Below are 26,084 nucleotides of genomic sequence, written 5' to 3' on the forward strand. Positions count from 1 at the left end.
GAAATGCTTGTAAAAAACCCCACACCTCTCTTTCCATTTCAGAAAAACATAACTATTAAAATAATGTGTTCCACTGACTACCTCCCCCACCCGCTCCATCTTTTCCTGAATCGGAGATGACCTCTGAAAAGGAGCATCTCTTTCTATTTGTTTTGCTTCAGTAATTTACAACAAACCTTTGAACAGAGAGAATCTTGTTTATTTCTGGACACGTGTTTCTACAAAAGGCTTTTCCCGGACAGGCACAAAGGCTATTGCAAATCAGCCATCCTGAATCATCTGGAAAAAATATGAAACTCGTTGGCATAGATGTTTCTTTCTTCATTCTCTTCACCTTCGCTGCTCTTTGGAATGCAGGTGAGTGACTTTCAAAAATTTTGCTGCTTTTAACTACAAACTTTTTTTACTTCTGAACTTCAGAAGTCAAACTGATACCATTTGTACAAGCTAAAGCAAAGGCACACAAGCTGGCTTTTACTGGCACGGTGTCATTTTCAACCCCTTGCTCTGTGATTTCCAGTAGGACAGTGGATCTTTTCTGTAAGTAAACAGATAATCTGGACAATGCAGTAAATATTTTTAAAGATACAGAACAACTTTCTAGCTCCCTATATTGAACAAGCATTTCTACCTCCATCACAGGCAGGTTTTCTGGTATAGATTGAAGGCTGACTTTTATTTCTGACTCGCTACCGTTCCTGTTCTTTCCTGCCACACACCCACATATTATCCCAGGGTAAAGGAGGAAGGCCAGCAGAGAGAGAAAACCAGAGAGATTTTACTACCTTTTCCTTTTCTTGATCTCATCCTACCAAAAAAACCAAACAGCCCTCTCTGTCCCCCCCCACACACACAAAACAACACTCAGCGACATTTTCTCCTCGTTTCAACAGAAGCTGACATACCTGGAACTGCAAGCAATTGCTCTTCAGCCCCATGAGGGATGACCGTAAATTCTTTCTTTGTTAACGACCTTTGAGGAGTAGGTGAATCCAGCAGCTTTTGGGACGCAGTAGATTTCTCCTTCCCAATCCAGTAGGGTCAGATCTGCTGCACTCTCAGATTCAGGAAATTCCTCCTGTCTCAGTCCCACAGATGTAGATACTGCTGTTCCCATTTGTAGGTCCAGCCAGTGCAGAGGCTGAGCCTCTGTTGCAAAGAGGCAGATACACATACTACACCCACCACATTAACACAGCCAGCCACACAGGCTAACACGGAGCAGTGCTTTTACTGGCATCCAAATAAACACAGACAGCACTCTCATAAACCATCCGGTTCTGTTCCTCCTCTCCAGCTGATCACAATGGAAGGTCACTAGCAAAAACACAAACACACCCTTTCTCTCCAAATTCCCAGACCCACCACCTTCACAGATACCTTGCATGCTAGCATAGGCTTTAAAGTTGCCTATTAGCTAAGCCCGGATCCCAGGTCCTTACATGGTCAGCAGCTCAGACCTTGGGTCTTTCCAAATGCAGGTCTCCTTCTGCAGGCTGGCTAGTTCATCCTGAAGTTCACTTATGATTACAACATGTGTGCACGCACGCACATACAACAGAGTGAGGTGATACAGAAAATAGCAACAGGATTTAAGAAAATGGCTATGGTGATCAGGTGCAGGGCTCAGAGAAACATACTGACCAGCAGCTTGTTTATGTGCAACTAGCTCCTTTTATGTTCCCTTCTCTCCGTTTTCCCATGCTTGTTCTTCACCATCCACCTTGACCTCTGCCTTTCTTTTTGCTTGTGTCCTCCCAAATAAGCAACCCTCCCCTAATTACTTTTTTATCATTGGTCCCAATTTTGCTACATCCATGTCCAAATTTAGAATTTCTGATACTTACCTAGGTCATCTCAGCATGGCATGGTATTATTGATACAGTTACCCAAGCAGTGTTGCCCTTGCAAGATTCCATTCCCCAAAAGGTCCTCAGTGCTCCCAGTTGTCTGTGCAGCTTGTCCATCTCACACTCACAACTGTTTGTGAAATCCAGCTGTTCCTCACAGTATTACTGTAACGTCTGTCAACTTCTCACTGTTTTGTGTTGAGCAATTTTTCATGTCATGTCCAGTAATTACTCATGGTCTGTTCAGCCAGACCTCAGCCAGACCTAAGCCAAGGGCCTAGTCATCTGTCTGTGTACCTAGTCATCTTAACAGCTACCCTGTTAAGGTTAGACTCATATAAAATGCACAAAAGAAATAAATTTCAGTAGCTTTTCATGATCTCATATTGGAGCACACCTTGTCGCTAATGTTAGCTTTCCATTCATCCAACAGCACCAGCCTTCTCTTCTCATTGATTCCTGTGTAGGGTTGACAGTGAGGAGACCCCATTCTGGTTTGCTTAAGACCTACTCTCAGAAATAAATATAATTAGTGACACTCACCGAGGGGCTGCTCTGGAGATTTATCTTTGTATAAGATGTAAAAATACCCATGGAGTTGGTGAACTTATGTACTGCCTGGGGGGGTAAATAAGTGTATTTTTCTATCCAAGTGGAGCAACCTTAATACACAGGTGTTCACAGCCTTCACCTGAATACATTCCTAAACTAACATAACCAGCCTACTTCATTTATTTATGGTAGTCCTTTAGATGATGTACTTCTGTTTCAGAGAACTCCTAGAAGAGTTCAGTAACATTCCTGACTATGTTTTTTTCTTCCTTTAACAAGGAGCTCAAGACTCCTGCGCACACCGATGTGGGGAGCTGCTTGGTACCTGTTCTTGCCAGGTGACGTGCCAGTCCTTGAGGATTTGCTGTCCTGATTATAAAGAATTTTGTCTTCAAATTTCTCCATACTCAGGATCTCTGATGGGAGGCAAAGACTTTTTGATTGAAAATACAGCTCTTAATGCCTCTTCTGTGCTAACATGCAGGTGGGCCATGATTTTATATTCCTCTGCCAAAGGGAGATGAACCTTTCTAATCTCACTTTCCAACAATAGGTAATTACCACAAAACAAGACTTGTCTATACAGGAGTGAAAACTTACTTTGTAAAGTTGTCAGAATCCTGAAACATGCAAAGGTTCTGCTAACCCTCACCCTCAAGGATACATGTTGTCTGTATTTCTACACAGGATCATTTCATTTAGGTTGAGTTATTGTGCAATATAATCATTACTCTGCTAGTTCTTCCCTTAACATATCAAAACAGTGACTTTTCTAAAAGAGCTTTCTTTCAGAGCTCTTTGTTGTCAATATTTTTTTAGCATTTCCATTTTGTGAAAAAGAAGTATTCATTTCTTAATCTGAATGAGAAAGCAACGAGAAAGAAATGCAGGTAGGACACCTTATCTTTTTCCTGTAAGACAAAGCTGTGGATCCTAAGTGTGTCAGCCTGTATCACACTTAGGTACGTGTGTCACACATGCAATACATATGGTACACTGAATTTTACTGACCCTGATGTCCTGACATTCTTTCCACAAAAGGTTCTGAGTGAGATTTTGGAGTCCTTCCCATCTGGATAGCAGCACCTGAAAATGTTTTTAGTTCTTCATCGGGAAAACCTTTGGCTCAGGCATTCATTCTGTAGAACACAACTGTGTACTTTGAATTACCTGCACAGTTGCATTATCATAGCCAATACAAACTTCAGCGCAGACAAGCAAAGGTACTTGCTTGCTACTTCCTGGCAGGCCCCAACTCCCTACGGTACTTAGAGTAGCTGTGTAGTCACTATACATCAATCCTGAAGAGTCACGGGTGGGATTATACTTTAGCGCACTGGGCAAGAGCCTTAACTGGAAGCAGATGGTTAAATAATGAACGATGAATTCTGAGTTAATCTTTGCAACAGAAATTCTAGAACAGCATGAAATTACTTTTGTTGTAATCACAGGACTTACTAGCAAAAAAACCCCACAAAACCAGAAATTTGCAATGCCTGCATATCATGGTCAATGTTAGCCACTCTGTAATCCTATTAATCCTACAACATCACCTTTGTCTTCCTGCCCTCCGTTTGTTATTTGCTGCTAATTTATCATGTTCCCCTCCCCCAGTAATTAAATAGTAAATCTAAGGCTTGCAGATTGCTGTGTATTTGTGCAGTGCACAGCAGAATCCACACTGGTGTAATAAGCACAAAGTACACACGAATTTTTCCAGTTCATATTCACTGCTACAAGCAAAACAGCCACAGGACTTGGAATGATCTACACATGACACAACGTTGCTTAATGAAACAACTGAGACGTTCAGAATTTTCCTTCTCTCAGTGGTGACACTGAAAAGTGTTTTCAACATCAACAGGTTCAAGCAGACAATCAAAACCAGTGGCTATGTTGCTAAGGATGGAAAAGCCCACTGCATCTCCCCATTGCTGTATGAGACTGGTTTCATCCCTTTTGAAGTTTCTACAGATGATGGGATGACGTTTCCGTACTCTGGAACTTGGTTATCAGGTTACTTACTTAAATCTACGTATCCCTCTTCTTTCTATATTCTTGCTCCATGGCTGCAAGATTATATAAGCCTTTCCCTTTTGATCACTTTTCTTCTTCCTTAACAGGCTGTTTGACCTCAGAAAAGTCATTCTTGCTGCCCTTGTGTTAATTCATATTTTGAGAGATGAACTTTCACAGCAATTGAGTTCTGCTGGTATACAGCAGCAGCAGCATTAACTCGTAAAAAGTCCTGCTTAAAAATGAGGTTGACCAAAACAGTTCCCTTTTTGTAGCTACTTTGTCAGAAAATAACTGCATCATGGTGTTGTAATCTAAGGACTACAGGCATTAGTAAGGGTTGCATTCTCTCAGCTTCAGCTTACTCTTTTTATATCATGCGTCCTGTTAGAAAGCATACACAGGGGAAATACTGCTAAATCTTAAATAATTTAGTGCACCTTTTCAGAGCTATGCAAAGCAGAAATGCCATAATCCTTTTCTTCTGTTCTGTAATGCAGTACATCATAGCAAAGTTTCAGATGGAGAAAAATGCACGTTGGTAAATGAGACAAAATGGCAATACTATGGCACCCCCAACACTGATGGAAACTTAACTCTTACCTGGACACACCAGGCACTTGCAGCAACCCACATCAACATAGAAGTCTGGGGATACCAGGAAACAGGTAAAGTGACGCTTTTCCTACCTGCGCACAAGCAGTCATCACACGTGTAACTTATGTGCAGAGCTTTGGACAGCATGTGATCACTTTCACTGAGGCCTGAAGAAGAGATCTGCAAGTACAAATAACTCATGACAATAATGTCAGCTTTCCCTCTTCATTTACATATGGGTGGAGATACCTAATTTCAGTCTTGTGGCAACTGTTCTTTTCCAGCATCTGAAACGATTTTCTTCCTCTATGTGACAGGTGACAGTTACTCAGAAAACTGGTTGGCCGAATGGAAATATCTTTATACTTTGGCAAGAGAAATCCCCAATACTGGGAAATTTTCTTTTATTCCTGTACCTGCTAAAGGAAATTACAGTACGTGGGACTTTGGAATTTTGAGAATTGCACCCAGCAGCTATTCTGACGGGCAGAGGCAAGTACATCACAACATTCATTTATCATAGGTGCCTTATTATTGCTTCCTGCATTAAAGCTGCTGTCTCCTTTGATGTTTAAAACTGGGACTCAGGCTCCATTTCACATGAAAAAATGGGGAGAGAATTGAAAGGGCAAAAGTGAGAAAAACTCACAGGTCAAGATAAAGACAGTTTACTAAGTAAAGGGGGGCATGGGCGCAGAGGAAGTAATGCAAAAGCAATCATTCACCACCTCCCACAAGCAGACCGATGCCCAGTCAGTCACCAAGTATAGGCTGCTTTGGAAAAACTCGCCCGCAATTTTATTGCTGAGCATGATGGTCTATGGCATGGAATATACCTTTGGTCAATGTGGGTCTGCTGTCATGCCTGTGTTGCCTCCTAGCCTCTTGCCAACCCCTCACCTCCTCCCTGGGGGCCAGCGTGAGAAACAGAGAAGGCCTTGACACTGTGCAAGCACTGTTTGGCAATAAGCGAAAACGCTGGGGTGTTATCAGCACTGTTTTGGTCACAAATCTACAACGTAGCACCATACGGGCTGCTATGAAGAAAATTACTCCACCCCAGCCAAACCCAGTACCCTCGGCAAACTAGGACCTGCTGATTTCTTTTGTCACAACTGTGGAGGAGGCCCTAATTGTGGAACTTTTGTCACTGCAGCCGCAGGCCTTCCTCTGCATTTAAATTTTTCCTATTTTGTATGCAGGCCTTTGCATTCCTGCAAATTTTATGCCTGCTTTCTTTCATTTCTTTGTGTATTTCCCCATGATTTTTGGTGATTTACCTCTGTAAGTGCTCCATACATATTCTGAGCTTGAATAGATGTTCCTTCATAATTCTTCCACATGTCTGCAGTTTTTGATGTAGATGGTGTAGCCCCTGTGAATAGATAAATGCCACCTCTTCGGTGTTAGGACATGTTACTAATACATCAGAACCTTTTTTAGCATTTGGGAGTTGCTACCCACAGAAGGGTAACCTTTTCTCTTTCTAGAGGGTTTTTTTATTGCACTTCGCGTATGATATTTTTTCATGGGTGGAGAGCAGAGTTGTCTTGGAACGCTTCAAGGATTCTGAATGGTTTCTCCCCATCTATTGCCATCGGGCCTGATACTACTGGGGCACAGTGTTAGGTTTTGTTTGAGAATCCAGACGTTCTTCATTCTGGCCTAAATGGAACTACAATGTGAAAAGGCACGAATAGAAAACCTGTCTCTAAAAAGATCCATGTAAGCCAGAATCACAAATGCTAAAATGTATTCTGATTATTGCATACTTGCTGCATGCTGTCATGTCACCTTCTAAATTAGGAAAATTTTGATTTGCTGTAACTTTTTGCAGGAAAAAGAAAGCAGTGGCCTTTGTAATGAAATAACAACTCGCAAGTTGAAAGATTCTTCGTAATTATAGTTAGCTATTAAGACACAGTGTTACTGTCAAAACAGTGCTTGTTCAGCTATCAGATCTATTTTTTGGCTCTTTTTTTTTCCAGCAACATTCCATCAGTCTGGAGCTCAGAGCATGCGTTGGCTTGGCACCTTGGGAATGACTTCAGAAATGATACAAATGCATGGGCAACTGCAAAATGCATAGAATGGGACAGAAAGGAGGAGAAGCTTCCAAACTTCATGGAAGAAATTATAGATTGCCCTTGCACCTTGGCACAGGCAAGAGCTGACACTGGCAGGTTCCATGTAAGTTATTAATCTATCCCTCTGGCTTCTTACGGTTCCAAGTAGAAGCTTAGGGAATGCCATACCCCCCCGCCCCCCAACCCTGTTCCCCCTCTAAAAGTCATTACAAGGAAATGAAATTATATTTAAATTTGCACAAGTAGCATGTCAAATGGCAGAGGCAGATACAGCTTATGCAAGTAGTATGAATAAAAAAAGTGCCTATAGGACAGCAGATGGAAATCACCTTCAAACAGGGAATTAAGACAGTAGTTCCAGTGGTAGACAGAAAACATTGAGGGAGGGCAGTGAGCTCTGTGGCGCTGGGAGAGTGATGACTTCTTTGAGATCCTACAAGATGGCAGTCTGTGTTTGTAGGCAATATCCCATGCTGGAAGAAGCAGGCCACGTTTCTGCCTAGTATATCATAATTTGCTGCAAACCCTTCCACCTTGTACTTCAGAGCTCAAGTCCACAGCTGTAATCCATTATTTCCTGTCTCCTGCTTCCTTCCTCCTTCCTTCTCAGCCTCACTGTTAACAAGGAACTGACAAAAGCTAAGAAATCAATTGCCATTTAGTCCACGCTTTCACTTACAGCACTGATCTGAGGACCAGATAGGGCAACTTTCCCTCCTATTTATGATACCAAATGGTGGCAGTGTGTTGGTGCATATTAAAAAAAAAGTTAGGTAGTTTTGTTACTATCTTTTCCTGGTTATGGAGCTCCAAACATGATGTGTATTTTAAATGATACAGTTAAAAGCACGTGAAGAAAAAACATCAGATTTACTGCACTGCCTCTAAGAACACAGGACAAAAGTTAAGTTTAGTCTGGTGTGAGCTGTGTTTGTTATGCACTTATAGTTGAATTCCCCATCTAGCTGCATCTGTTCTTCAAGGTCTGTTGCAATAGACTGCAAAATGGTCAGGTTAGACTAACATGTTGCTCCAGTCACTTCAATATTAAATTCACTGTTTTTCCTATCATTCCGTGCTACTCAACACACAGCCACAACCAGTTCATTTAGACTTTGCTCATATGTCAGAGACAAAGGGTGGGGAGACGACATAAAAATAGAAAGGACAATGGGGAAAGAACTCCATTAAGTGTGAGCATTGATCTTTTTCAGACAGATTATGGCTGTGACATTGAAAAGGGGAGCGTGTGTACTTATCACCCTGGCGCTGTGCATTGTGTAAGAGCCATTCAAGCCAGGTAAAGAAAATTTTTTAAAACTGCACTTTTTTTAGGACTTGTTCCACCTCAGAGATAGCAGTGTCACAGAAGTCACAAAGGTCTCTGGGTTCTCCGCTCTCAGGTTCATAGCAACCATTGTTTCCCTCTTGTTCACGTATTGGCCCTCATTGCTGAGATTAAGTTAAGGCCTTAGATTTAATAAACAATTAATTGCACTGTGCTAAACCTTAGGATACCTAAACAAGCGCTAATGTCTGAAAGAGATTTGATTAGGCCTAATTAAGCCTTTCCTGTATTGGTCTACTTAAGTTCAACAAGTTATTCTTTGCACTCTTTCTATCAGAACCATTTTAAAGAGTGCTATGTTCATGTAAGGTCTACAGAAGTTCCTTACTGCCTTTGTTAAAAACCCCTCCCTCCCTATCCCTAATCTGGTCTAATTTATAAGAACAGAGCAGGGCCAGGGGGGAAGTCTAACTGGGAGGTATCATCTCTGGACATCATATAAAGCTTGGCAACCAAAACATTTCACTACATCTAGAAAAAGGCAATAGGTAACCTCTAAATACGAATGGGCTTCACCGAGCTGAACGATGACTTACTTCTCACTGCTTTTCTCAACCAGTCCCCAGTACGCGGCAGGGCAGCAGTGTTGCTATGACTCCACAGGGACCCAAATCCTCACGCATGACTCCACAGGAGGCAGCACACCTGATCGAGGCCATGACTGGGGTTCACCACCTTTCCTGAAGCCTCCCCGCATACCTGGCTTTTCCCATTGGCTTTATGATGTCATCAGCTTCTATTACTGCTGCCTGTGGTCTAATAACTGTCACCTCTATATGAACAAGCGGCCCTCCAGCGACTGCAGGATGTATCGCCCGCCTCGAGCTGGTAAGGGCTTCAGAATTCCATTATGGAGTATAGCTTTTTGATACAGTGTTGGCTTTTAGAATATTTCTATAGGTATATGTATGTCAGTTGACAATGGTGAGGGTACAATATCACGTGGAAAATTTCCATGGAAGGTTTCTATTGATCTATCAGTGGCAAAATCTGTATGTGGTTTATAATTGTCCTGCAAGATTTTCTGCTGTTGAGTATCTCATTAACCCCTGGAACCTAAATAGCTGAAGTTTAGTAGTCCATGTCCATGACTTCCTATCATCAGTGGGCACTTTCTCAGAAAGAAGATGGTTAGGGATGGTTAATGACAGCTTGGCAGTAGCTAGAAAAGCTGTCATGCTGAAAAATGCTACTCATATCAAATATGGAAGTTTTACCATTTACAAGTGGGTCTACTGTTCCTGCCCCTTGCTTTTAAGTTGTCCTCAAGTCTTGCCATATCTCTATTGCTGCCACGTCTTGCCTTCTTCTGTGCTGCTGGGGTGCTGAGGTGTCTAGCAGGATTGTGGCCTCCCGTAAAGAAGGAAAGTGCAAAGAGACAGTAGTTTCCTTCAGGCAAAAAGAAGAAAACTGCAGAGGGCACTGAAGGCGGTAGCTAGGACATGATGTGACACAACACGAGACTCTCCCAGGACTAGCAATAGCGGAGAGTGAAATTCTTTCCTGATTTCCCACATCAAATTTTCCTGTCTGTAAGCAACAAAGGAATAGGGAGCTGGGAGCCAAGTGTGATAATAAGGTTGGAAGGGCATGGGTTGCCAGCCCATGGCCCAGTTCTGAGTGAGGCAAGCAGGGCGGACACTGTGATGGCAGCAGCAGTCAGCCGAGAGTCCAGATCTCCAGATGAGTTTGTGGTGACAAGGCAGGTCCGAATGAAAGCTGAGAAGTCAGTCTGCCAGACAGGGTCAAAGATGTGGTCCAGTGATGGTAACCAGGGTGAGACACAGTCCAGCGATTGTCGGGCAAGTCCATAGTGACAAGGCATGTCCAAGGACAAGACAGAAAGTCAGTCACAGGTCTCTGTGCACATCAGCAGGGCCCATGGCCAGGCGTGGGCATGGCTGTGTGGGAGATGGAGACAGGTACACCTATGACATAGCTCAGGCAGGGACTGAAGGCCCAGGCCTGAGCTTAGGTAGAGCCCATAGACAGAGGGTATAGGTAGAGGGCCCAGTGGGACTGGTCAGTGCAGTTAAGGCCTATGAGTGTGCTCAGGGTCCTGACAGTTCCACTACGGGAAAGAAAGGCTGCAACATGCCTCTCTTAAGAAAAGACATGTTGATGAGGGATGTGAAGTGTGTGGTCCTGCAAAAAGATTCCCAAACGTACTTATGGCATTACATCAATTTCTCAAACATGACAAAAATCCATCGTGCAGCTCTCACTAAGCACTGCAGATGCTTGTCTTTCTCCTAGGAAGTATATGCCAAACCGCCTGTGCTACCGCACAGCCAGGAGAGTGTTCATTAACCTTGTGCAATCCTAAGCATCTGAGAAAACTAACCCTCAAACGCCACAGAACCCTCTGCAAAGATCTTAATGCTAAAAGCTTCTCAGAGCATGCCAAAGATGGATGCAGTGCAAAATCAGCTCAAACCAAAAAAGTCACCTACCTTGGTACTTACAGAACTCTCCTGGAAAATGGGATGCGGGGCTTAAACACCTCATCTGCCCGATGTGGAGAAATTACTTGAACCTATCACGCAGGGACAGGCCTTCTTTACTGTGATTTTCTGTTGTGAGTGTTTGTTTGCTATGTGCATTTTGGTGTGAAAATCCCAAGTGAATGCACTAACTGCTGAGGAGAAAAAAAAATGGCCTTCTTTCTCTTGGTCTAATGAACCTGATTTATGGAGGAGTCTCTTTCTCTAGGGAAAGATTGAGAGAGACAATGATCCCAAATACTTAACAATCAAGCAGTTAAGGACCTACCTGTCACATGGATGCCCTTAGTCGGTGAGAGTCATACCTCAGATAAGATGACACAACTTCAACTTTTTTTGCTGGAGGGAAGAGGGGCCTTCTGACCTCTTAGTGATCTAAAAGGCAAAAACAAGGTTATCTGCTGAACTCCAGAGAGGCTTTGGGGCTGAGGATCACTGCCATCTCTCTCTGTTCAGGCCAGATGAGACTTCAAAGCCCCATCCCATTTCTCTGGCTGTCACTTCCAGCTACATTTGGAAGCTCCTTGGTGAGCTGCTTCTGGAATAGCCCTGTGTTCATGTCCAAATCTCCCCATACATTGCATGTGAATCAGGCTTCTAGCCTGACAGCGAGGATTCTGGTAGGGGGTCTATCAGGTAAGCATTGCTGCCCATAACAGCCTTTTAAAGTGCAGCCCTAAATGTTGGCTGATGAAGATGAGAGTAACTGGAATGACGTTTCTCACTGTTCCCACAGTGCTGTTCAAGGTTGTCATGACTCTTCCTCATGTCACATTTACCGTGGATCAGCCTTGCATTTTTTCCTTTGTTTAAATGCCATTCTTTGGATCACCACAATGAGATTTTTTTTCTTGTGAACCTAAGAAGAAGAGTAATGGGTTGTGATTTTTGCTTGTTCTTATTTCTCTTTTTGCTTTTAAAAACAGCATCTGCTTTTGGGGATCCTCACTTCCTCACATTTGATGGTCTGAACTTCACCTTCAAAGGTCAAGGAGAATACACGCTGGTAGAGTCTGATCTGACATCCCTAAGAGTGCAAGGAAGGACACAGCAGGCACAATTTCCCAATGGTAAGTTGGTAAGAGAGGAAGCAGTGATGATGAATAATAGCTTCTGAGGTTGCTTGATTTGCACTTTACAGCATTCCTCCTATCTTCTCTAGTCTTCTCCTTTTTTGGCCATTTGTGAAAGTTCAACATTTTGAAGCTAATCAGAAGGCAGACAAAACGTTCAGGAAAAAAATAACTTCCTAATCAAAGATTATTTGCTAGTTTTATTGGGTATGAGTAATGGAAGTGTAAGGTTTTCTGTTGTGTTTAAGAGCTCAAGAAAACAATTCTCATTTCTCTCCATGCCCCTTCCCATCTATAAGGAAACATAAGGTCAGTTCTAGGAATGGGTCAACAGCCGTAGCTCCCAGTGGATGCATTTTGATAGTATTGTAGCTGAAAATTAATAGAAAGCAGGTAAGTGTATGCCCTGCTTTATTTTCTTTCTGTGTTAGGTGTATATGCATGCATGTGTTGACAGAGCAAAAATGTCCCAGAAGGAGCTGAGAAAACATACTTTGGATGGGGAAAAAATTCTTTCTGAGCATCTCAAGCTAGCAGAAGAGTACAGAATGTCTGGTGAGAAGTTGGTTAAGTGGGTCATTTTTTTATTCAAAGGGCCTGATTGTCCTGGTCTTTTGGCTTGTTTGTAAAACAAAACCTAGGGCAGAAGAAGCTTTCTGGAGGTACCTGAGGCCTTAATTATTTGAATGGGCAGACTGCAAACCAGCCTGTAAGAAGGAGATTGTCATATACCTGCATTTTAAAATGAGGGAAAAATAGAGTATGAAACAGCAGAATGGGATTGTGCTTCTCATGACAACCTGAAAAGCCTTATGTCAGATACTTTTGTTTATGCTTTTCCTGTATCTAGTGCTATTTTACCATGTGTAAAATAGCAGGCTTGCCTCAGGAAAGAATATTCCAGCTGGCCTCAGGGATGCACTTCAAGGATTTGGTCCTTCTGGTAGAACTATAAGGATGGACTAAAAATTGCCTGTGTGTTTCAGCATCCATATACACATGAATGCTTATACTGAATACCACATTGGATAGGATGGAGATTATCAAGGAAATATTTTGTTCATTCTGAAGATCAGCTTCTTAAATTTTTGTTCACTCTGTTTCCTTTTTCTGTCATGTCCTTCCTGAAATTATCTTCGATTTTCCCAGGCCTTACTCACAGGATTGAATGTGCAAGAAGGAGATCAACTGGTCTTTTTACATAGCTCAGCCACTGCCATTGAGATGAAGAATTTAGAATTTCCAGACTTTTTTAGCATTAAACATTCTGCTTTCAATATCCTATACTGGTAGGAGACTTATACTGTGGGTTTTTTTGTGACTCATATGCTTAGCAATTCCCTCAAATATAACTAATCATATTTATTTATTTTTAGGAAATATCTGGGGGGTTTTTTTGCCTGTATCATTATAACCTTCCATATTTACTTTATATCATGTTGGGTATTTTGGGGGGTTGTTTTTTTATTTGGAAGGAACTGGGGCTCAGGTGACAGGCTTGTCTGCAGTGGCCATGCAGGAGAACAACTCTGATGTGATCGAAGTACGCTACTCGCAGGGTTTGAATCTGGAGGTCCTGTTGAACCAAAAGGTCGTCAGCTTCTCTGAGCAAAGTTGGATGGACCTGAAAGGTTAGTTACAAATATCAGCCTTGTAAGCTATTGTATTCCAATGGAGCCCATGTATAGTTAAAAATATCTCTAGATGCATGCGTTTCAACTCTCTTTTCAGTGTCCTTTTGCAAAACAGGCTGCAGGTCACTCCAAAAATTATGTAAGGAGTGAAACAAAGGACAGGCAATGTCCCAGCTCATTAGAATTTATTTTATTATCACATGACTTTGTTCAGTTCGGTTGCTGCCAGATTGAGGTGGAATCAGTGGTGGTGCACAGTTGGCTGAGCCTTGGTGAAAGAAATAAAATTGGGACCACAGGGGAGAATGCCCTTTCCATCCAATTTGCCTACCTGGCCCTGTCTTTGTACTAGCCCAGTGCATGGATTCCTCTGGCCTTTGAGACTGATGACAGCTACAATATGGGCAGGAATATAGCCACCAGAATTATGAGCTACACACATCTCCTTCCAAATAGCCATGGATCAAGCGTGCTGCAGAGAAGCACACTGCGGCTATCTGTGTTCCCATGAAGAGGTGTAGCAGGGAGTCATGGTTCAGGTGAGCACATCAGAACCTGCAACCTTCCTGCTTCTCATCAGCATTACTGGCAGTTAGCCTAGCTGTAGCTGGATGCTCCTATGCTGTGTCCAGGAAGAGGCAAGGCTACATTGACGAGCTACAGAAGCAGAGAGATGCAGGAAGGAAAAAAAACCAGAAAGGACAGTGATGGGGCTTGGAGAAGAAGCCATGTTAGGGAGGTCTTGACAAGACAATCAAGAAGCAGAGGAAACCTGTGACCACTGAGAGCAGCGCTTCCAGCTCACAGCCACTCTCTGATGTAATCATCTCATACCTAAAAGCTTCTGCTCTGGGACACGGGCAGAAGGCAGTGCAGCTTATATCAACTGTGGGCCTTTTTTTGCTACTACTAGCCATCTTACTGCACTTGTAGGTATGAAGGTGTGGCCTCCCCTTAAATGCTTCTCAGAGTGTAGCCCAGAGTGGAAGGGAGGAAAAGCTTTATAAAAAATGGTTAAAACTGATGACACAACAATCTGTTGACTATGGATGATTAACTGTTTTGTCCTCTCCTCTCGTTATAGGCCTCTTTCTCCACTCTACAGCTGATCAGAAGATCACACTGATGTTCTCTTCTGGGGCTGGAGTGGAAATAAGGGGAAGCGGAGGATTTCTGACCCTGACAGTTCTGCTCCCAGAGAAGTTTATGAATCACACACAGGGTCTCTTTGGGGTAATGAATGGCAATACAGAGGATGAGTATACTTTCAAGAATAAAACCACCATGTCAGTTCATGCAAGTCCCCAGCAGTTGTTTGAGTTTGGAGCTAACTGTAAGTCATTTCTCTGGTCTATTATTACATTTTCTTCACAAATTCAAAACAACTTGTGATTTACAGACTAGCAAATGAAGTCTGTGCTAAGCAACCTATACTGGGGAAAGAGAAGGGAGTAAGAGAAGTATGCCCTCCTCTACCCAAGTGGCTAAAGTACCTAGCCAAATGATTGAAGACAGAACCATGATGGAGTGTCCTGCACTTTCTTCTGTCAAGAGTCAGAGCTTATATTTCACAGCTTACACTTCCAGAATTCCATCTACTATGGTCTGAACACAGCATCACCAGACTAAAGTGTTACAGAAGCATAGCAATAGCCAGGGTCAGCTATCTTTTTCCAGAATATTAGCAATGTTTCCATCAAGTACCATGCTAACAATTTAAAAAATAATTTATTAAATCACAATTTAATAATTGTCCTTTTAAAAAAGGCGGGGGAGGGGGAATGTGTGTGTAAAAGAACGGCTGCTTTCATTTAATGAAAGTGATTAGACTGTTATATCTAGCCTGCAGCATTAGACTGGTCAGCATTCCTCCTGACATCAGGTTAGGAGATAGGTCAGAAACATGATGCAAAATACCCTCTGGCTACCAGTTGATCTTTGTATCAAGCACAGTGTAGCCATACTCCAGGATTCAGATCATACTGAAAAGTCTCACTGCTCCTACTGCAGGAAGTTTCTGATTTAGCAGAGTGAAAGCAAAAAGCAGGGCCATGGCAGACATTATAAATTTAGGGACACACAGGATCAGGATGTGTGTTGCTTGTAATGTTTGGTTTAGCTAGCTCTGACTGAGGTACTTCTTTATCACCATTTTGCCAGCAGGCATCTAAAACCATCTTTATGTAAAATCATAGCTATACAATTATTTGGATCTAATTATAAGTAATTGATCAAACACCAGGTTAACCAAACACTAACTTTAGTGCTAAGTTAAGGTGCTGCATATGAAAAGGAAAATAATCTTGAGTGGAAGGAAGCTGTAGGGCTTTGTAGATCTCTTCCAGCTCTAGCTACATGTATGTAAATAAGCACTTGGATTAGTAGCAGAGGGTGGTATAGGTCTGTAGGCAAAGTTACATATGAATCTCTCTCTCTTTCTTTCTCTGTCTCCCAAGGGGCTGTTGAAAATGGAACTTCTCTCTTCACTTATGACACAGAGTTCTTAGTGAACAATTTCTTTTATGGGGAAAAGCACAATGCTTCCTTTCTGCCCGTGTTCTTTCCTTATGAAGACCCTGCTGATCCCCTGGTGAAAGAGATGGTCTTGCTCTGTGACTCTGACCCATTCTGCAGATTTGATGTCCTGACAACAAGAAGCCTTCAAGTGGGAAATTCCACAAGACTATCTCATCAGAATCACAAGCTGCTGGTAGAAAATCTAGAGCCAGGTGATACAACATTCCACAAAGCATCTATCACTACAGCTCTTTCTGCAGGGCAGCTAAATAGTTAACACTGTTCGAGGAGGCTTTGCTCAACTGTAGGTTCACGCACCTGTAAACACTCTTATCAGGAGGAATTGTCCTTGTACCAGGAAAACTCTGCACTGGTAGGATACTCAGACAAACACAAAATAAATTTCTCTCCATTTCTTCCACTACTACACCACTGTGTAGAACCCATATCTTCCTTTTCTATGCCTTCCCCTGTCCTCCTCAGACTTAAAACTAAAAAATAAAAAAAAAAAATTAGAAAGTATTGTCTTTCAGTTAGCCTAAAAATCTTTGTCTTTCCATGAGTTGCCACTAAAATGCCATTTGAATCATTGTGATGGGAGATTTGCTAGTCCAAATCCAAAATACTTTAACCAGATATGTGTCTTTTACTAGTGATCTCTTGTGGCTGGCTGGATCATCCAACCAACGGAAGAAAGAATGGAACTAACTACCTGCTGGGCTCAACCATCAGTTTCATCTGCAATCAGGGCTATGAACTCACTGGGTCAAAGGAAAGAATTTGCCAAGCGACAGGGACCTGGTCTGGAGACACACCCAGTTGCGTCCTGAGAACAGGTCTGTTTCCTTTTAAATGTTACAAATTGACATTAAAAAATCATTATTATGAACAAGGCAATCTCAGTATACAATGACGGCCCTTGACAAAAGCAGCTTCTCTTACTTGAGATGACATTGGACATGAACCAGCAGTGTGCCCTTGCGGCAAGGAAGGTTCATGGTGTCCCAGGCTGCTTCAGGCAAAGTATTGCCAGCAGGTCAAGGGAGGTGATCCTTCCCCTCTGCTCAGCACTGGTGAGGCCACACCTGCAGTACTGTGTCCATTGCTGCGTTCTTCAGCACAAGAGAGACGTGGACATCCTGGAGAGAGTCCAACGAAGGGCCATGAAGATGATTAGGGGACTGGTACATCTCTCCTATGAGGAAAGGCTGAGAGAGCTGGGAACTGTTCAGCCTGCAGAAGAGAAGGCTGGGCAGGGGGTGGAATCTTATCAATGTGTACAAATACCTGAAGGGAAGGTGCAAAGAAGACAGAGCCAGTCTCTTTTCAGTGGTGCCCAGGGACAGGACCAGAGGCAATGGGCGCAAACTGAAACACAGGAGGTTCCCTCTGAACATCAGGAATCACTTTTTTACTGTGAGTGTGATTGAGCACTGGCACAGTTTGCCCAGGGAGGTGGTGGAATCTCCCTCCCTGGAGATATTCAAAAGCCGTCCGGACATGGTCCTGGGCAACTGACTCTGGGTGGCCCTGCTTGAACAGAGGAGTTGGACAAGATGACCTCCAGAGGTCCCTTCCCACCTCAACCATTCTGCGATTCTGTGATTCGAGAGCAGACACAGCCCACGCTTGTTGAAGGCTTCCACTCTTTTGTTCTAAAGGATTATGTTATCTCAAAACATAGTGTATTATTCTATAGCAGTAAAATTATTGTGAATGATGTAATAGTATTGAGTATAAAGAACTTAAATTTGTTACCCCTCTTGTGTCACTACTATTAGATTATCAATTAGCCTGGGATCATTGGATTTAGTAGCACTTAGGCTGTCTCTACAGTTTACAGGAAAGTGCCCAGTATTTTCTCACAGCTTCAACTTTGTTTTATTCATACGCCATTTACACTCCAAATGTCCTCAAGATGGCAATGTTTCAAAGCACCAGGGTGATGCAAGGCCACATGGCATGTTGAAGCACTTTTAATGCCGAGTTAATTGTTCCCCAAAGTACTCATCAAATAATTAATATCAACAGATTCTCCATTCTGAGCACCTTCCAAAGAAATGTGGAAACTGCACAACACATCAGCAATGCATTCTTGGCCAGCTGACACATTTCATCAGCCTCTGCAGGCCCGCAACAATTGCTTGATCATTTCCAATGCAATTCTGCACGTTTAGTGATATTTGTGAGATGAACCACAGTGAATTTGGGCAGCAGACTGTGGACCTTAGCATAAAAAATAATTATTGAACATTTGCACATACAAAACAGGGCATGTTGCTTAATTTTAAATAGACGAGTGAACGTTTATGGAATGTTTTCTTGGACCAGCCATTGTTAATAATCAATATGCAACTGATTGTGTTCACAGGGGCCAATCTCAATAGTGATGTTATTTTGGAAAGAGTGAAACTAGAGGTATTTCAAAACATTTCTGTTTAATATGATAGGCCAGAGCATATGGAGTACTTTAGTTAACTGTTGAAAATATGAGATATTCAGAAGTTTAGCAGATAATTTAGCATGCTTCATAGTTCACAGTAATAATAGATCGTCTGTCAAAAGTCTGAGAAGAATGAAATCTTTACAAAGTAAGGCCAGATCTTGAAAAGTCAGTGGCAAAACATTTTGCCAAGCTGAAAGCTAAGAACATTTTTCCATTGCTGCCATCAACCGCATACATACTGGATAGGAGCCAGTCAGTCTCAATAAGCAAACTGGATGCTGACATTTACACTAGAGAAAGGGGGGCAAAAAGCCAGCCCTGAAGGATCAGAGGGAAGGAGTTGGAAGATACGCAGAGATTAACTGCATTCAGAATGATGGAGACGTGCTGCAGCTTTATGGATAAGCAAACAAAAACCGCAAAGTTTTCCAGCACATGGTTTCCTGAAAGATGACAAAGACCAGCAAGGTGTGAAAGAATTTTATTGATCTGATTGTAACAAAGACCTCTTTGATATTTGGGGTTGTAGTTCATTTGTAATGTGAGCCAAAAATGATTATTTTTATCAGCCTCAGGAAGTTGGAGTATGGCAATGCTGCCCATAGCAGCAGGATACTGACAATACTGACAACTGATCGAGACAATATAAAATACAAATTGCATACACAGTTCTTCATTCATTTTTTTTACTGCTCTGCCCTAATAATGGCATTCACATCTAGCCTTGTTCCTCCTTTTGCATCATAAGACATGCTGCTGGACATCAGTCTCTGTCTGAGAAGGTTATTTTATTGACAAGTCCAAGTCTCTCCAGAGAAGATAGGCAAAATGGTCCAAAGTTCCTCTCACTTATGTCTAAACCTCTAGTATTTTTATGGCATGGACAGCTAGTACTTGCTTTCCGCCTCCGGTCTAAGACACAGTTGAAATCCAGTGCCAGTTTTCCTTGTGTTGATTCTGAATTCAGCATAAGTACAGAAAAGGTCTTCATGTTGTCAAAATCTGTTGTTACTGACATCAGTTTTCTTCACTGTCTTCTCTTTACACAGCTGCTGCTGTTTCACCAACATCGATTTTATCTAGCCCTGTGACTGAGGGCCTTCCTGATGCCAGGAAAATGCTGACAAAATTAATGGACAGCACTTCCAAATTTCAGGGCGCCCGAATGGGTGACCACTGACCCAGCCACTGTGATTAGTGGTCACATTTTTACTTCCAGCATGAACTATTAAAACACACTTTTTCAAATTATTTCTTTCATGCCGGTCAAGAACACAGGGCCCAGCCCTCTATTATTTTCAGCTTCCAGGGGTACTTCTTTACAGTGCTGTGCCCATTACACTTGCTGCAGTTTTGTGGTACATCAAATTCAAGCTCTGTACGGCAAATCACCAAGGTTTTTTAGTTGCTATGTGCTTCTGTTTTTCAAAAGCTAGAACAATTAAAATAAAGGCATGAGGACTATGAAAACTGGATAGGAAGAGAGACGGAAACAACAAAATTGAACGCCACTTATTTTGCAAAATCCATTTCTGTATTTGAAATTTCAAACGCAAATTATGCTGTTGGGCCTGCATATTGTTGCTTTTGAGTTTTGCTTCCTTGAATTAAAGTTTCCATGGAAATCCTCTGCTAATAATTATTTTGCTATGCTTCTAATTACAATCCCACTGCAAGTCTTGCCAGTACCACAGCAACCTCCCTTCACAGAATATCACATAGAGGAAGAAAAAGAAACCATCCAGCAAAAGCGAAAAGGAGAATCTAGTAAAATCAGAAGTAAAATGCAGCTAAAAATTATAAAATCTTAGCAATATATATACATATGGTCTGTTTGTGACAGACAATAATTTGGTGTTGTTAAGTGCAATCTCGTTTTGTCTGTCTTTTGTTTTTTTCTTCCCCCCCCCCCCCTTCTCACTTTTAGGTTTCATCTTCCAGGCTCGGGCTCTGTGTAAATACAGTTCTCTTTGGAAAGCTGTCAGAAATCTCATTAGTCTTCTGCACTTTTTTTCAGAGGAAGATGCCAAAAAACATTAGGACTTCTTATTATGGAATTGTTGTCTGTCTATCGTTTCCAGGAGACTGGCTGCAAAACATATTAAAATCAAGAAATATAACCTGAGATTATAAATTAGATACAAAGATTTCACAATATAGGCAAATCACCACTGGACCAAACTACCGAGGCCAATGGTGGGTTCTCATCACTTGGCAGAGACAGGGTACCTACCTGTAAGGTGTGCGTAAGCCAAACAGAAGTTTTTGAGCCTTGTACAGAAGTTACTGGATGAAGGACCAGTGCCTGTGGAACAGTTTATGTATCCCACTTCTTTCCTTAAAACCAATTAGAAACCAAATTATCTATTCTAGGATCACGGAAGTGCCTGTTACATCGCTCTGCCATCACTGTGTGCTAGGCTGTAGTTTGGGCAGTTCTTCCTGCAGGCATGACAAAGCGATGGAAGGAAGGGCTGGCAAAAATGCAGCCCAGATGCATTAAAGCTCAGATGCATCGCCACTCACCTGTCTCTAAATAGGCTGTGTGCTCCCTGGTACATGCATGTAGTGCTATCAGTAGGTGCAGAAACAGGGCAGAGCGCTGAATCTTACTTTGACCTTAGGACACCACAGTGTCCCAGAGCCAAGGAACTCCGCTTCTCTTTGACTCTCTGACACTGAACCTGGGACAAAGATTGCTCACACTGGGACTTGCCGTTTTTCAGCGGTGGTACTCCAGCAGGTATTTTCCTTAAAGGGTACAAAATTCAGGAAGCATTGTTTCTCCCAGACAGTTCACTCCAGATGCTGCATCTCCTAAACTTGTACCAATCCTCTTATGTGTCATGAAAAATCTACCTGCATGATATCTTTAGCTTCCATTGCTCACCACAGCCATACAGCATCCTGCTAGCACTGTCCTACATGAGCAGGAAAGTGACAGAACTGGTAACCTGCAACTCTTCAGTAGAATAAGCAAACAAGAGGAGATTTGTAATTCAAAATTTGTTTCATATCTGGTTGCTTTCTATCTTCCATGTGTCTTTATTATGCAGTCGCAGAATTAAATTGACACTTTTAGTGTGCTCATACTGTCTGATGCAGTTCACCGTACCCACATCAGAACAATCACTTTTGTTCTTGCTTACATACCGCATTAAGCAGAAGAGGCAGTTTCAAAATTTTAATGCCAAAATAGGGGCAATTTTTAAAGCAATCAAACCATATGGAAAAACGATTGAAAAATTGTCAGTTGTTGGGATTGGCAGTTCTACATAAATATTGTACATGCATGATGTTGACTACATATTAACCACTAGCCATCCTTTGTGTTAGAACAGGTTTTGCAGCCACCTGCCCTAACTGTCAAGTGTAGGAATTATGTGAGTTGCTACTCTTTACCAGTTTGTTCCATAAATACAAAGAACACTAAAATTAATACTATATGTACAATTTTAAAAATTGTCACGTGACTACATTCACACAGATATGAAGAAATGTATCAATGTCTTCCTGTTTTCTTGTGGTTGGTCTCTGTTTTTCAGATATCAAACAAGTAATTCTTCTTGGCTGTATATTTGGAATAGTTGGTCTTGCAGTCCTGGCACGTCTGACTTTCTTATGTAGAAAAGAGAGGTAAGACTCAATTGAACTGAAAACACAAATGAACCTGCTAAAGACATAGCAAGTGTTATGACCTTAAATCATTTTTCTCAATGACAAAGAAATCAAACATGACATTTTCCCGCTACTATTTTTTATGAAAAACATCAAGTCTAAATAGTCCTTGTGTCCGGCTGGAAGACTATGAAGCAAAGTTGGAATTGTATTATCAGGACACGCAAACATGTGATTGATTGATTGATTGATTGAGAAGGAGCAGGACTTTTTGGTCAAAATAATGTATTTGTTGAGTGATGAGGCTACCTGATTAAAAGTGTTCTGTTTCAGAACGCGTGTGCTCATCAGAACAATAGGTATTTTGCCTTTTTGGTCAAAATAATTTATTTGTTGAGTGATAAGGCTACCTGATTAAAAGTGTTGTGTTTCAGAACGTGTGTGCTCGTCAGACCAATAGGTAAATTTGATGTATCATCTAAGGAATGCACTGCATGATACTGTAACTTTCCACATCTTTGAACATATTCCCACTTTTAGGCATGCATGAATTTGCCTAGAGAATGCTTATATGTCTCTTGTGCCAAAGAGGTGAATAGAATTTTAAAGATATATCAGTTTGCTGCCCATTCCTGGAACCTTTCTTCCACACAGAAATAAACTCACTATAAAAACTCTTACATTTTTAAAAGTAATCTCTACAAAATGTTATGTGGCTAGTAAATTACTTCTTTGAGGTTTTAGTCCTTTGTTTTAAAAGGTTGTTATGATTTCATATATTCTGTATATAATTCATTCTGTTAGCCAGTGCTAACAAGACACTTAAAATATTTTTGGCTCTGTGCCTTTCTAACAGGTTCATCATTGCAGAGACTCTTGAAATAGAACCCAGTATGATAGCCATGTCCATCACTGAAAATACAGCCCATTGATTCTGAGCTTAATCATCAATTAACTGTGTCTATCAGAGGGCCAGAGACACTGCTAAATTTTACCCCTTCCCTTTAAATCACACAAGCATTGTTTTCTACACTTCACAGAGAACACTCATACCCAACACACTTTTTCTTCCTCCCCTGTACAAAAAAAAAAAGGATACTCAACACAGGGTAGATAACTGCAGCAATTAATGTTTTTTGCATACATAAAAATGCATAGACAAAGGACACCTCCTATATTTGCCAAATTTTACACACACAAGATTCCCACATGGTTTAAAACACTACTATTACAGCTGCATAGACTTCTCACATTTGGGAGCAGCTTACAGAACTGCTACTCTAAACTCATCATTGTACATCAAAAACTAATTAAAAAAATAGAATGAAGCCAGCAACCTTCAGATCTGTAGGTAATTTTCATATGCTACCAAAAGCTTATCATTTATGAAAAAAATTTTGAGAGAGTTTAATAAAATCCATAGCACTCAGCAGGGCCATGTATTTGGATAGCAATAAAGGATGCAGTCCTTTGTATAGCAGTAACAAATTTTGAACAGATAAATTTTAACTAGGGAAGGCTTATTAGACAATTACCAAATCATGAAAGTCAGTCATCTACTGTATACTCTTCTGGATCTCAGGGTAAATATAACTCTATGACAAGTCATATATTTTATATAAGAAGGGAAAGAAGTAGTCCTACATACTATAGGTCCTTGAAAACGTCTGTCTCTTGCACCCAACTCTGACAATCATCCAGAAAAGGAGCTGGTCTCGGTGTTCACAGCTAGGACCATACTACATAGTAACATAGAGTGAAGTATCTTAAAAAGAAGCAAGGCCAGTAGAAATATACAAAAATCCTAATCATTGAACGCTATGTACTTTTAGATTTCTTTCTCGTTTAACAAACAAACAGAAAAGCAAGTAGGGGCTATATTTTCAAGCTTTCCCCAGCCACCTTTCTATCCTAAAAGTGAAAGATGTTTCTCAGATAATCTCTAGACAATTATTCGACGTGCAGAGATTGGGGGCGGAGGGGAATCACAGTATTTAGAATAAAAATCAGAGAAAATAAAAATATCAAGGTGCTCAGTAAATTGGTTTATGCTTTTCCCGCTCAGTTAGTTGTGAGGGTTGCTAGGTAGTCGCAAATGCAATCTATTGATATTTTGGTGATGTTTCTCTTAGCAAAAAAAAAGCCAATGTAAGGTCCAGAATTTACCACTGAATCCCGAGTTCCCTGCTCACTCAGACTTTTTTCCTGTCTTTTTTGTACTCAAAACCCAACCTTCTTTCCAGACCCTTCATTATTAGTGTTTTCAAACCAGTGACATTTGCCCAGTTTCTCCTTTTGCTCCTATAATTTAGACCATCATACTGGAAAACAGAAATTGATTGTTGCACAGGGATAACAGCAAACCTTCAGTATTCTCTGATTACATCAAATGTTGCTCAAATAGGAGTGCTACATATCCTTCAGTCACTACTTTTGGTAATTTGAATATTTTGAATCTTCAGTAGTGTATGACAGGGGAGGGATATTTTTCCTTGGGGGAGGTATGTGCTGGAATTACACAGAACTCGTACTTTAAAAATTGGTGCAACGTTACTATTCCACCTAACCCAAAATTATTCTCACTTTGATCTAAGCAATGACATTATGGTAACTACTTTAACAGTCATCCCTAGCCTTTTTTTTTAAAAAAAAACCCTTTTCTTTGTCTTTTCTTCCAAAGACACAAAGGCAACCAGAAACTTGTTTCAGAGGTTCCAGTTGTATCTGAATAAGAAACAATGAAATTCCAGAAGAGTTTTTAATGAAATACAGAAAAAGCATAGCAGAGGATTAAATCGTCCACAGCAACAAAGACAGACTTTCCAAACACAAACAATGGTTTTATATAGCATGCTATCGTTTGATTTCTGCTTTCAAAATAATGAGTGTTGAACTGTATGGGAAATGCTAACCACCTTCCTGGGATTATATCATGGCAGGCTCAGCCTAGTGTCTGTCACAAGCAAAGGATAATGCTTCTGAAAGCATCAGTCTCAAAGTTACGGGCACTCGTTTCTTCTAACAGTCACATCACTGCCAGCAGAACCAGAGTTCTGACAAAATCAAAAGAGTTCATGATTTCTCTGCATTTTTCTTCTTTTACTTGAAAGCTGGTAAAATGAGAAGAATCCTAGCCTACTATGCTAGCCATTATCAGAGAAACATTCGCCTTCTCTGGGGCCATGTAAGGCTGATTTAGACAGATATGAAAGTGGATGCACAGTCAGATGGACTACTGGCAAGGTGGGTTGAATTTGAAGATTGTTGGGGTTTCTTTTTAGTAGGGAGGAGAGATATTGAAGATATTTAAACATTGCATTCTTACATTTTGGCAAGTCTCTGAATACAGACTCAAAGGGGCATTTTTGTTTCAGTTCTGACCTAATTTTAAAAGGATACAACTGGGGGGGAGGGAGGGGAAGTACTCAGAAAATGAAACCTTTCCTTCCAGGTTAACTTATAATGATTTTTAAAAAATCTATCTTTATTCAACTCTTGAATTAGAGCCCATCTTCAAAACAAAAAATCTGTTACCTGCACTGGAAATGTTTTGCAAAACTTGCAGTGTTTTCCCTGAATAACTGCAACATGCATACTGTTTCTTTTTTAATATCTAGCTGTATTACAGTGTGTTTCATTATCTTCATTAAAAAGTGATTTCTGAACTACTACCTTGTATAGAATCCTTTTACCAAAAAAAAAATCACCAGTTGCTTTTGCCTACACCCCAAAGAGTTTGTGAAGTCAATTCTATATTGTGCAACTCTTTTCAATACCGAAAGAATTACTAACTTTTGCAGGTTGTTTGGTCTGGTTTTCTAAGGTCTTTAATTCATAAACTA

At 41.2% G+C, this 26,084-nt stretch overlaps 1 protein-coding gene across 1 annotated transcript; it reads left to right on the forward strand.

Annotated features, from left to right (window-relative positions):
- The first annotated feature begins 290 nt into the window (after positions 1-290).
- SUSD2 (sushi domain containing 2) lies at positions 291-24,974 on the forward strand. Its single transcript, XM_072880283.1, has 15 exons — positions 291-357; positions 2,682-2,886; positions 4,267-4,418; positions 4,919-5,086; positions 5,333-5,507; positions 7,004-7,205; positions 8,317-8,402; positions 9,010-9,278; positions 11,881-12,024; positions 13,503-13,658; positions 14,746-14,994; positions 16,118-16,390; positions 16,832-17,014; positions 22,170-22,260; positions 24,923-24,974. Exons 1-15 carry the CDS (start codon positions 291-293, stop codon positions 24,972-24,974), a joined length of 2,472 nt encoding a protein of 823 aa, XP_072736384.1.
- The last annotated feature ends 1,110 nt before the right edge of the window (positions 24,975-26,084 follow it).

This window comes from Ciconia boyciana, chromosome 15, assembly GCF_034638445.1.
Source record: "Ciconia boyciana chromosome 15, ASM3463844v1, whole genome shotgun sequence".
NCBI lineage: Eukaryota > Metazoa > Chordata > Aves > Ciconiiformes > Ciconiidae > Ciconia > Ciconia boyciana.

Coding starts and splice junctions, on each gene's coding strand:
- SUSD2 (XM_072880283.1), top strand. CDS start 291: ATGAAACTCGTTGGCATAGATGTTTCTTTCTTCATTCTCTTCACCTTC. Junction 2,887..4,266: donor TCTTCTGTGCTAACATGCAG/GTGGGCCATGAT, acceptor CAACATCAACAG/GTTCAAGCAGACAATCAAAA. Junction 12,025..13,502: donor GCAGGCACAATTTCCCAATG/GTAAGTTGGTAA, acceptor TTTATTTGGAAG/GAACTGGGGCTCAGGTGACA.